At 41.2% G+C, this 13,932-nt stretch overlaps 1 protein-coding gene across 1 annotated transcript in view; it reads left to right on the plus strand.

The window, feature by feature from the left end:
• The first annotated feature begins 10,202 nt into the window (after positions 1–10,202).
• The window catches only part of LOC124184208 (delta-sarcoglycan), a 166,102-nt gene continuing 162,372 nt past the window's right edge, over positions 10,203–13,932 (plus strand). Inside the window, exon 1 of the mRNA XM_046573635.1 lies at positions 10,203–12,266. Within this exon, the coding sequence (XP_046429591.1) occupies positions 12,099–12,266 (168 nt within the window). The 5' untranslated portion in view covers positions 10,203–12,098. The remainder of the gene's footprint in view (positions 12,267–13,932) is intronic.

The following is a 13,932-nucleotide window of genomic DNA, read 5'->3' on the forward strand; positions in this document are numbered from 1 at the left end:
TATTAAGGCCAAAGTCACTCTCATACCCCGCACAAAAGACAGTCTATTTAACAAACACGAGACCCCCTGCACTGCGTTCGGCGTTTTCAAGCGCTGTTTTTCCTCTACCTGTCGTATTTCCACGTATATTACGGAGAAATCGTTGGGATAGTGATGGCTTCTTCCGTCCGCGAAAGAAGCGCCGAAATTTGATTGCCGAAACAGCACTGCGAAGAACTGCATGAAAAAAAAAACGTGAGACCGTTGTAGGTGGCAACAATTTCTCGCTTTTTCAACGTTGGTGAGCCAACATCAAAGCGGCGTTGCTTATCGCGAGGCAAGGGAACGACGAGCAGGTAGGTGGTGGTAGGTGAACGGGGAAAGAAAGCTTTATCTTTTGAAATTGCCGCCCTTTGTTTCCACACAATCCTGGAGTCCTATATCCGGAGACCCTCCTCGGCATTCCCCCTATCTGTGTATCTCTATATTACCTTTTGATATTTGAATGTTACAGTTCGGGACATTGCGCCCGGGTTTGCACAACGCCGGGGTTAGATTTTAATCTCGAAAGCAATAACCGTGGATAATCCGCAGATGACCAACGCCACTTGGTAAACTCCGGCCTTTCCGTATATTTCCTTTCCTCGCCGTGTTTCCAGCACCCCCGCATTGCAATGCCGCTTTACGCACCGTCGTCGTTCACCTTTAGCCAACACGGACGCAAAAGCCACGAAACACCGATCACGCTCATTAATTTGTTCAATCAATGCTGTTACTAGAGATTAGGCAGTTCATCGAGGCCAAATGATTAGGTAAAACTTTGAATCTCACTGGTGCAAGATTATTGCGAATGGAATACAACCCTCCAGTAACGGATCGTTGTGACTTTGCAGCCGAGATATTGGATTTGGCTAATGAAAAAAATTGATAAACACTCCGAACCAGTGGTAAATAGCGTGGCTGAAAAACGATAAACCGATAAATTTTCTCGTATTATAGTTACTTGAACGTCGTAAACCCCTGCGAGAATTACTTCAATTGGTTTATAATTCTACTCTCGAGCCGATATTATTGCCGGGTATTTCCGTATAACGGCATACATATTTACGATTCTATTAGCAATTTTGCGTGTTATACAAATCGTACGGAATCTCGGTATCCGAATCTGGTATAACGAACGGGCGAATTTTTGATTAATATTAATCTAACGGCACAGTGCTGAATTCAACCTTCCATTCGGGTAAATGTCAAGAATTTAATGGATCCCCCTGACATTTTAAAGCCATAGTAGTAACAACGTTTGACAAAAATCATTCCATGCTCTGAATAAACACTCATTTCAGAATCGTTGGGATGTCCGAATTAACATTTATGAAGTTTCCAGAAATACTCAAGTTCATGGAATGGGTGTAGGCTTTCTCAAATTAAGGCCAATATTTTAATGGGAAAAATAAAGGTGACAATGAGGTTTTACCGCATGATATCTGACACTAATAGCATTGAATTTGAAACGATTCTCACATTTAGAAGCTTTCCCTTCAGCGATGATATTCTGTAAGTTCCTTTTCATTTGCTCACATACAGCTCTTCGAAACTCAGCATGATTACGCGAATCCGGAAGTATCATATCTTTTTGTTTCCTTCATGAGAGATAAAGCAATCGTTACCAGAACAGTTTTATAATTTTTTCTACGGATTGATGAGTGAGAAGCGATCCTCGGTCTTCGAGAAAGAAAAAAACGCGGATGATCGCGTAGCTAGTCGGAATTACGTAAGTTTTGGAGAAGATGTCGCGCGGACGCTAGTGGAGAGAGTCATGCAGGGGGCATCCTTTCGCGGAAAGGCCAAAGAGTAGAGAGACAGAAGAGAGGACAAGTAATTTCCTTGGGACAGGCGTGAGCCGAATGCAGAAACCTTCGGCAAATGGTGCGCCAAGGTGCGAACTGGGCCGAGAGGTGGTCCGAACTAAACTAAATAATATTGATGGCCAACGGAAATTGAAAGCCGTTAAGGTCTTGAGCGCTGCGGTGCCATAGCGGCGTTACTATGGTTGCATAAATAAGACGCCGTGCATTAGGATTAGGAAAGACCCCCGGAATCCCGGTTCCCCTCTAGAAAGGATATGCCACTTTTCGACTCGGTTCGGAGTCATTTAAAGTCATCGATCATTGGCGATTCGTGAAGGCTGTGTAGCATCGAATAAATTCACATTTGTTTTAAGCTCTTTTGTCCGAACCTGATCACCTCGTCGCATCGGGAAAGGAGTCTCTGATGAGTGAGTGAAAACTTTCTTGGCAGAGTTATTTTAATAGAGACAATATGACGTTGAAGGGAGTCACTGAAGTACCGAATCAATGGAATAGTCATTTTCGAAAATCAATTAAGGCCACACAAGAAACCTATTTTGAGGGTAATGTATTACATGTAAAATGGGGCCAAAACTGATGAAAATTAAATCTGCTTCACCTGCCCCCGAAAATGCCGTACGTATGTATAAAAACTTCCTCAATGATGCTTGTAAAAAAAAAATGTCCTTGTAGAACTTCTAATTTAATACATCCGTTAATCTGACCGTAGGTACTGGGGATTTTTGTAGATGTCTATTAAAGATCCACCATGGATGGAGTGTTTCGTTTGGGTGGCAACGAGATCAATGGGAGACATCTACTATCAATTTATTTTCTCAAAGTATTTCACCCCGAACAACGTTTCACTTAGAGCATCTGTATCCTAATTGCCTCACTAACTCTAGTTACAAGGTTACTCATTCCGTTAACACTTTTTCCGGCTTGCCGTAATTCCAGCGCGAAAGGAATATTCGATAATCCGAAAACCAAAGGATTCCATAAAACAGGGGGGGGGGGGGGGGTAGGAGGGACGAATAGAGAAAGGTAATTGATTCGCCTAACTTTTTGAAGAGGTGAGTTCCGTGAGTGAGAGGGTAACAAATGTGACAAACTTTTACGAACAAGGCGAAATTGTTAGCTTATGCAAATGCGAAGTCAGATCGTGCTGATGTATAGGGTAAATGCTGAAAAATGATCGGCTTAAAAACGCGGCCGGAGTGTACAGGCGGCGATAGGTGTCCCGGCGAAATGTGTATAAACCGTTTGAATGTTTCAACTTTCTCGACGATATGAGGAGCGGTGTACCATCCACGTCGCTTGATCCGCGCTGATAACAATTATCTTCGCGAGCAATTGCGAACAAGCCAAATTTTTTTCTCGCAATGTAGGTACAACGTTAATATTCTTCGTTATTAGTTAACTCTGCAATGAAATTACCTTAGGCGCGTGGGACATTTGCCGACATTGAGTTGGGACCGTCTTGAATAAAACTTATGAATTCCAATAATCTTCTCTCTGATTTAATAACGAACGGTATTTTATTGAAGAGGCGTTAAAACTTTCCGCTGCAGGCAAGGAACAGCAACGTTAATTCACCATCCCACTGACCTTAATCCCTTCTCGGTATCGCTTCGCTAAGATTCAAGATTATCAACGGTGCACTGGTGATTCATCACCATCCTGCGAGTACGTAGCAACGAGCGAACGGATGAACAGTAAGAAGTTTTCTGATCGAAGATAGCAACTCCATGAGGCCGAAAAGATTATCTCCCAACTTGGTTCAATTAGAGAAGACTGAAGGGAATTCGTTGTTTTCTCTCCGCAGAAATTTCCGGTAGGAATTTCCGGCGTTTATCGTGGCAAAAAGATGCGCAGAGTGCACGCGTGTTACAGATTGTTTTTATTAGTTTGCGTTCCCCATAATATTATAATATAATATTTGTAGAGCGAACCGGGGAGAAAGATGAGAGAAAAGTGGGGAGAATTCTTTTGATTTGATTAATATCGGCCGACACACGCTTTGTCGGTTAAACGAATTTTCGGAGGCTGGTTTTTTTCCTAAGCGAAAAAAGCAAAGCGCTGCCGCAAAAGCACCGGAGAAAGGAGCACACACCTCTATCCTGCAACGCCTTCCACCACGTTGTGCTCAGCCTTCATTATTCCCACAATGGTTGAGGCGCGTTCGTTCACGTGCGCGCTCACTGATGCACGCTTAATAATAGAGGGAGTCGGGGTATAAAGCTCTCTTGAATCCGAGAACGTGGAGAACCGGTAGGAAAGGAGGAAGAAAGACGGGAGGAGGGAAGAAATTAAAAAAATAACCGAAAAATGTGAGAGAAGATCAACGCCTCTTTTTGATCTTTTAGCGACCCCTCGGTTTCTAATTCCCCCACCGTCGACGGGAGTCTGTGTCGTTTTTAATCATTGTCGAGGAATGTTTGCACGTATATTCAATCTCTTGTGAAAATCCTCACGAGTCTTCTCGTGTGACCTGAAAAAATTCTACAACGTCCTGGTGCTTTTCGAATACGTGTATATACTTGTATTTCAACGAAGAACATTTGTTTAGAACGGCGATTATTAAGATGGGAAAACTTAGTGCCGGGATGAATGAAAAATAGGTTTCGAATATCGATAATCCAAATTGCACGCAGGTCACTAAATTTTGATTCATAGTATTCTCGAATTAAAAATATCAACCATTTCAATTCGCACTCGTTGATTTCAAGCCTTTTGCTTTTTGGAATTTTCACGTATCCAATGAATTGAAAGACAAAAAGATTTCTGCTCATTATCAGCTAGAAAATCATGAATGTAACTCTGATTGAACTGTAATTTTCATCGTTCAATCCGTTGACACAGGAATCCTAAAAGACTGATTTACCAATTACTCAGTTTCCTGCTAGAATCTGGCGTTAGCTAGTCAAATCAGTTGAAGGTGTTGTTCTAGTAATTAAGTCGGGGGTGTAAGACGATATCCCAGAGCCCACGAACCGGGTTATTTCTCCGTGGGGTGTCTCTCGCGTGCCTTGTGATTGACGTGAAATAATGAGAGACGTTACACATAATGGGTACTGAGTGGATTCGGTGCTAATTATGACCCATCGAATGATTTTTTACAATTCCCTGTGTCAAGGGTATTTTTACTGAAAACACCAATGCCAGGGCGAGGCCATTCGGAAATCTGTTCTACCAGTCTGATTCGCTAATTCTTGATTCCAGCTCCAAAGGATTTGCTATTCGTCGTGGAGGCGAAATTAATTGGCAACACATGACTCAGGCTATGATTCGCACTGAAAATGTCTTATTTCTGATCAATTTTCATAAGATTCGTCGGATTCGTTGATTGAGGCCGTGCCGCGATGCCGGTACGTTTATACTTGTACGGCGAGTTTCATTAATTGGCAGTGGAAGAAAGGAGATCGGATCGCGATACGGCCTGCGAAGTTATGACGTGCCTCTAGGCCGGCGTATCGTCTAACTCTAATAAAATAACACCCGATTTATGATCGGCTCATATTTCAATTTGCTCGCAAAGAAATAAAACCACGTTTACGGTTTATCGACTTGCAGACGCCGGCGTTGTTCGAAATCTGACCTATTTTCACGGGTAATTGTGCAGATCCAAGAGAGCTGTATAGCCATACCCACACAAATCGAAAATAAGCATCGTATAAAATTGTCATAAATTTCGATTGCCTTCCGGTCGGGTCCTTGTCGAACCTTGTCCTCATCCGATATTTGCACAAGCATCCCAATACCACAATCTGGACTCAGTTTCCGAGTTTGAATGTATAAAATATTTGACAAATAGACATTATATACTCGCGGAAGATTTTAAGGAGGAAGGCCACTGCGATGGCCGAAGAAATTACCGATTTTTAAGAAACTTTCTTCGCTGTGATAACTAATTAATAAATACATCGGATTGTTGGTATTTTATTCAGTGTATATTAAACTTGTTTCATATAAATTAACGAAGTTACGTACAAACGACTAATCAAAAAATTACCCCTCCATCGAAGCAGAAAAATCAAAATGTAAGAAACGAAAATACGGAATAATCAAAATGCTGACGATTCCGTTTTTTTACCTAGCTATATTGTCATTCATTCTAGCATCCTATGCCTTGACTATTCGACAATTTAAAAACTCGATATTGTGATTCACGTTTTTCCATTTCCTGCCCATCGCCATATAATCGTTTCATATGTATTTCTCAACCGTTTCAGCAGCCAGTGCTCCTTGAGTCAATTTCAACCCGAAACAGTGACTCGTCAGTGCTCGAAACCGCGCGTCTCGAGTTTAACATGTACAATTCGGAGACGATCAGACGTCGCAATAACCGACAGGGGTCAGTGTGCCCAGGTAACGATGTAATAATCCAAAATGGACAATGCTGCATCTCGGAGATGTCCTCCCCCTATCAATTACAGTCGGCGAGTAGGCCGCGGTCGGAACAGTGAGGTCTTAAGTCTCTGCAGGTCTTAGCTTAAGGTGGGATTATGAAGGTAGACTCGGAGCATCGAGGACGGAGAAGTGGGTAACGTAGGTATCTGCGAGCGGAGATGGGTTTACCGGAGAGGGCTGCTGAGCTCCGAGACGTCTTCAAATATTCAGCACCTTTAAGAGGCCTGGGACCAACAGCCTTGGAGGACGCTTACAACCCGGCTACCGAAAGGCTGCATTCGATATCCTACGCTAATATAATTAACAGATTACCGTTGTCAGGGGTTTCCGGGATTCGAACCCCCTCGCGGTAATTAATCCTCATTTTTAGGGATGATCGCAAAACCGGAATGCTACCCTGTACATACCATATATGCCTGTAATATACTTTCAATTCAATTTACTTTGGAATTCGTTCCAATTCTTTGTACGAAGGTAACTTTACAAACTGGTTTTGCATGTTCCCTGTTGTTATTGTCAATTATTATTCGCACGGAAGTGATCAAGCCATTTCGTCCTCTCACTTTACTTCCAATCTTACTTTATTAATTGAGCTGTACTATATCTGACTGGATTAGAATAGTTTCATCAATGTAATTCTACTTTTTTACCCCATATTCTGTATTCTCAATTGTTTTCCAAATTAAATTACGTACTCTGCGTTTATTCTGTTCTGCGCCTACATTACTTTGTAATACTGTTACCCAACTACATTCCAGATACGGCATTTTGTCGCAACTTTACATTTCCAATTTGTCGAAATATCGCCATTACTCACGATCAACAAAGATCGACATCGAGTCAAGTTCATGGAAATATCGTATCCCGAATAAGTGTCAAACGATTCGAAGAACGAGTCCATGAATTTCAGTTCAAAAATCAAGTATTCGGTCAAGATTTTCCTCCTCAAAACTTTTCGAAACGTCCAGAAGTTCCCGTTACTGAATTTCTACCAGTTCAGCTCCTGAATAACTTGACTGATCATTCTTAGATGTACCATTTTTGATATATCCATTCTTTGCAAGTTTTCCGTTGCAGTTCTCTGAATTTTCTTCGCCGCGCGGTGTTTGACAAAAGCCAGTGGAGGATACCTCAAGCAGCTTGGGTCGTAAGGTATCGCTTTGAAACTGTAAGAATTCACCGCTCAAGTAGATGGTTCGGAATCTTTTGTCGCGTGGTAACGACTCGCGAGTAACGATAAAGTGGCCAAGTAAGGTTCGTCCTGTGACCCGATGCCTGTGCGTGTTCGTGTTTCTCTGTAGGAAAAAAATATAAGCGTATACACAAACACGCACACATACACATAGACACGCGTATATACACGCCTGTATGTACATGTGTATATATATATAACGTCCTTGCTTTGGTGCACAGGGCCTGACGCGTATTCGACGATATAAAAGGAATCCTGAGGTACAATGGGAGAATCGCTCGAGAGCGCCAGTCAGCCGACTTCCGACGATCACCTCAAAGTATTTCCGGTTCCGGCGAAGCTGCGTTTCAAATCCACGGATAAATTCAGACAACATGAAATGCACAAGGAGCAAGATGAACAGCTGTTAACTTGAATGCGGAATACTTTGGTGCGATCGTTAAATTCGAGCGTCACTACACCGCGTTGTATTCTGCGTCGGATATCGCGTTACCGCTTTTTATCTATTTTCATTTATGAATTTCTATCTCGACGATAAACCTGGTTTTACTTGGCTGCACGCGTTAAGTCGTAATTCTGTTTCATAAAGCTTCTTCTGCGAAATTGTCGACGGTGACAATCTGTTGCGATATCGCCAACGTCGACATCGTCGATTCTTGATTCGATACGTACGTCAGTTAGGATTTTCATTTTTATACAACAGAAACGAATTTTTTATTGTAATGTATTCGCTAATTAAGGACAAAAAAATTGGTGTAACACTCTATCACGACTTGTCTTTTGAAAGTGACTAACAGGGTTTATAAACAATCGGTTCAACTTCCGAAATTTTATCTCTAATGTGATAATCCAGTGGCTTGGCTCAAAAATAGTATGATGATAAATCTGCAATTCTACGAACTTTTTTACTACTTTATGATTATAATAATCTGAAAAAGAATAGAATATTATAGCAATAGGTACGTAAAAATTTGATTGATATCATATCGGTTTTTTTTCAATTAGTTTAAGAAATTAGGCTCCATCTTCTTCTTTGCCAACATACACGTCACGATTAAATCTAGATATTTCTTCTTCGTCGTATTCTCGAAGTGAAGAAAGAGTATTAAATTCCATCTCGGAGGATTGGCAGCGAGAATGTAGAACTCGTAAGATTTGAAATCCTTGGCAATTTCACGTATGGATAACATATTTCATGAGAATTAGTATTGTAACGAATGGTCACAAACTTGCAAGGTTATAAGAAAATATAAAGCCATTGACACTGCCCCAGTACAGCTTTTACACCGTCGGTGGGATAATTTGATCGATTTCTCTAAACATTCACAATTCCGTAATTAATGCTGAGCTAGCCCTCGGAATTGCCACACTTTTGGCTTCACAATGCCATACTGGAATTAAACTTAACTTATATAGTTACCTGCACGCACGACGTTCTAATTACCCTCAACCACATTATACAGTGTGTATACTTATACGTATGCACATTAAGTGTATAAAACGCACGGTATGTATAGTGGACCGGAAATATAGAATCGAATATGAGGTACATAACTTTTGGGATAAAAAAAGAATTACATTAGAAATAATTGCGAGGCGAGGAAAAGTTCAAGGATCAGGTGAGTCGCGCCGAATACCTTCCTATGTTTTCGTCTTTTTCTCTGTTTCTCTTTCTCTTGCTTCATTGAATTAATATTCGTTTTTAACCCACACTTACATTTTTAATCCCAGTTGTTTTATTATTTTAATTTTATTTTTATTCATCTATTTTTATTCTTATCTCTTCTTCTGTTACTTGAGTTTAATTCTAATTTCAATTAGGATGTTTGGTTTTATTGTATTTAATACCCGTACACATTCATATGATATACATATGTATTATCTTATGTACAGCCGAAGGGGACTTGTCCCGTGACGAATAAACGCTTCTTCTCTCTTCTCTCTCGTTTCTTTCACATTTTTCATTCTTTCTTTAAATCAGTCATCTCAAATGCTCTACAAATCGTTCAAGGCATTAAGGTTACAATGGGATGGAAAAAGCTACGGTGACGATGCTCTCTGTTGAGAGTGAGGTAAAAATCTCTGCCGAAAAACCTACAGATAATAGATCGATACTATATGCATCAGTTTCATTATCTCATCGGCCGAATGTAAACAATCAGTGACCAGCGATAATTATTTAAAAATCTGTCAATACGGAAGACTAGTACAGAAGAATAAATATCCAACGTCAAATATCAACATCCGTGTCGTTTTTTTCTATACCTATCCGGAAACTTGCGGATAACGAGATGTTGGACAAAATTTCTTAACGGCAACCTCGAAAAGTTGTGTTTGAAAAAAAAAAAATTAAAGAAATGAAGAAATTGGAGAGACAGATCCGGAGAAGAGCATGAATGTCGTTATACGTGTGTACCAAGAACAGTAAGAAAGGGAGGTAGAAACGTTCCGCGGACTGCAACAAGAGCAATTTCTAGTGGCTGAAACTACGGCATTGAGAAAGCCGGTGTGTGTGCTTGCAAGCTTGACTTTAGTACGGGTTGGATGAGAGAGACAGAGGCGAAGAGGGAGAGAGAGAAGGATAGTAGGGTGAGGGAGGGGGTAGAGAATGGGAGAAGAAGACAGATAAAAAGTGAGCTTGGTGGAGGGTTGGAGGGGGGCGAAGAGAGGGCGCGAAATTCGGCGCAGGCGGATGAAATGGCCACGTGAGCCCGCGAAAGCGAAGCGGTGAACAAGCGACGCGCGGCGTCCCGACGCTCAGTGCCGCGCGCGACTTTACACGCGACGCAGGGGTTCGATCCTCGAGGAGCTTGAGGAACGCGATGAGCTTATCGCCGGCTGTAGGGGAGGCATGGAAAGATGTTTAGAGATGTTAGAAAAGCAGTAATAATTAACAATTTGCGAGAGGATAGCCGGCCGTTGATTAAGAGGAAAATTAAACAGAAACGAAAAAGAAAGACTCGAATCGAAAAATATTTTTTTGACAACTCGACGACGAGGAGATAATTTTCATATAACGCACGGTGGGAAATATTCACGGGCGATTCGGAATGCTTTGACAGATATTGGATGCTTTTGATGGAAAGTAATAATTTCGACGTGGATGTAAATCAGGAAATTTTTAACAGCTGAGATCAATGTGCGGTAGACGTTATTTCTCTCATTGAAATTGTTAAAACCAGCTGCTTGTGATGTCGAGCAAATGATTGGTTGTCGATATCTTCGCGTTGCTATTGATTGATTTGAAAATCGTTTGATAAATTCCGATATGAATATTTTGAGTATCAAGTGGTTATGACAGGACCCTCTTCTTTTCTTATTTTTCTTCTTCTTCTTCCCCACCGCATCTCCGACGAAATTGGGATAAAATTTTTTACACGTCCGTTTAATACACGTGTGCAGGAACTTCAACGCGTGGTCACGTGACGTAACGTTGAATCTACGCGATCCGTTCCGAAACAAAATTTGAATGTGTAATTCGTATTTTAACATACCGCACTATAATACATGTAAACCTCAGTGTTCATCGGCAATATTCCAGAATCTTGTAGGAAAATATAATCTACGAAAGGAGAGACGAAGGCGTGCTACCCAAAGGGAATGTAAAATTAGTTCTCCGCGTAAAGAGGATAATAATCTTGACAGCTTTATTTTCTAACGTGAATACGATTTCGGTTTTAAAATTTAACAAACGACAAAGATGTACATGTATAAGTGTGTAATAATGGTGGAAATAAAAATACGATTAAAAACTTAAGGGGGAAAGAAAGAGAAAGATAAAACATATGAAAATAGAGAAAAGTCGACGTTAATGTGTACGATACAAGTAAATCTAATAGTCTGATGTGTAAAGTCAATTACGAGAACGAAATTATTAACCCTAGAAAATAAGGATGTTCGTTAGAATGTGCGAAATTAACGGTTATAACCACAGCTTGAGGATGAATACGCTCGATGTATTAACGCGGCTTATAAAACTGTTCGTAAGTATATGGTAATCGGGATTAAATTGAATTGAATTACGGAGAAAAAACAAACAAAATTCAATTTCATCCGCGACGGGGTTGACTGAACGTATTAAACGAAAATATTGATCCGCATAGAATTAAACATATGAATATTATACTATAACAGGTGTATTGTAAAGAGCGGTGAGTGTTTTAGAGAAAATAAATGATAAAAAAATGTGTAGCGCATAAATACGTGACAGCGTGCCGTACAGCTTATCGCTATATTATATCATCATTGTATAAAACAAATATTGTACACATATCAATGAAGTTTGATGTTAGAGAATCGCATACGTTACACGCAATAGTACAAGTTCACAATAAAGTATAGAAATTCTAATCGCAATATATGTATAGTGTGGGATTAATTTACCGGGCGAGAAAGGTGAAAGAATAAAATAGATCGGAAAATCGACGTATCGCGAACTGAACGTTTATTTTGATAAAATCGATCGGACTATCCTTAAAGCTTGTCAAATGGCTAAAATTTCTCGAATCGAATCAAAATATTGTTACGAAAGGAAAAACTAAGTGGGAAGCGACCGCGGTGTCCGTATAACTAAATCTAATAAAAATCATCTGAAAAGATAATAATTCAGCACGTGCCTTACGACACTCGAGGCGAGAGGGGCTCCGTTAATTCCGTCTGATACCTAGAAGATGGACACCTCGCCGACTCTGAGCTTCGGAGGCTCGCGTGCTAGAACGGCACTTCTAGCGACAACCGGGACCGGAAGTGCCGACAGGCGGGTCGTCTTTTTGGCAAGCCAACCGAACACAGGTGGACATGACACGAGAACGTGGCCTCATCAATGGTCGCCGTACATGGTTAGTCTCAATTTTTACCTTGTCAAACGTTTCTTATCCTCCCTTTCCAATTACGTGAGAAAACTTTCCTGGATCCGAGTCCGGAGAAACCGAAAGGGCAGCTAAACGCCGCGTGTTTCAACGGAAGGCACTGACGAGGATGAGACCCGGGTTGACGAAAACTCGACTTTTTGGAACACCCTGTAAAAAATTCACGCCGTTAGCCACCCCACCTTTTAAACACGGTTCGAAGCGAGACGGTGTCACACCTTTCTCACCGAACGGCCTTGACTACACCATCAAATTCAAACTGGCCCAGATTTAACTTGAGATTTTCAACGCCGTAAACACGTATACGGGCACTCTTATCCCATGCTCTCAACGGAGATATCCGCGATAGATTGTTGGTTTGAAATTGAGAATACACAATACACGATCCGTTAACCTCTCTAACCCCCGTTAAGATACAGCGGAGGAAGCGATTTTGGTTAATGGTACAATCGATTTGGCTACTTGGAATCCCCAAAGATATATACACTATGATTGAAACTGTTGTTCGAAAACTGCTCGTGACCTTTATTCCAAGGTCAACCGCGGTGCAACAGGAAATGCACTGCATAGCATAGAATAATTGCACCTCTTTTAAACAAGCTAATCTCAATTGATCTGGTTCTGTTCTAAGCAAAAACTACAAACACATCAAATTCTACGATAGAAATTGAGGAAAAGAGGATAGCCCGCGTTTGTACTTTACATAACGATGAAATTTTCAACCGCGTTCAGGGCTTACGAGCGACCGTGCGGTGGTTTTAACCGAACTGTCGAACGCGTGAACGTATAATCCCGATTTTCGACGTGATGCAGTGATATAATATGCATCGCGTCATAGCGAGCCGGGCAAACACTATTCGTATACGTAAATCCTAATCATTATCATCGTCCGACGGTGCGGCATGGCGTCACAAAACCTGAATGATCAGAGATGTCAGCCGGCTATCAGCAGCGCCGCGGAGTCCAGTCATGAAGCCCTGAACCGCGGGTGCTTGTGCCAGTGTGAAGTGTCGGAACGTTGATGGTTGAATATCGCGAGGCCAGAGGTTTGGAACGAGTCAGTTCTGAATAGATTCCGATGCATTCGGCCCATCCAGCACAGCTATCATTCGCATCGCGAAACGTGTCAGTGATCCGATGATAAGCTCCATTCTCCGATTTACCAATCTCGTCAGCTTCTTCTTTCTCTCTGCGGTTCCCGACTCCTTCGCATGCATATGCTACTCAGAGGTCTACGTTAATTCAAATTCAAGAATAAAGTTCTCGCTCAACGTGACAATTCTTTCGAATTGCCGTATAGACTATGACTGACAATAAGTGTTATCGTAATGAGGCACGCTGGCTAGATTTGTGGTAGAGTGTCATTGTGAGTGTTTTTAGAATTTCGCATACTGGCAGTGGGTAATATTTTTGAAATTCTAAACTACATTTAATTAACTACGACGCAGCTTATCCAGCATTTTTTGTAGTCTGATTAGACAATTGTTCACGGAAATTGGTGAAAATTTTGTTTTTATGAAACACCCGTTGTAGTAAACACTCTCGCGAATCGAATTACTTCCAAATATTACTCTTCAACGTGGAATTGGATTGTTCGATAACGAAGTTTGAAGAGTATTGAAACGCACAGTGTTTC

This window comes from Neodiprion fabricii, chromosome 6 (assembly GCF_021155785.1).
Source record: "Neodiprion fabricii isolate iyNeoFabr1 chromosome 6, iyNeoFabr1.1, whole genome shotgun sequence".
Lineage (NCBI taxonomy): Eukaryota > Metazoa > Arthropoda > Insecta > Hymenoptera > Diprionidae > Neodiprion > Neodiprion fabricii.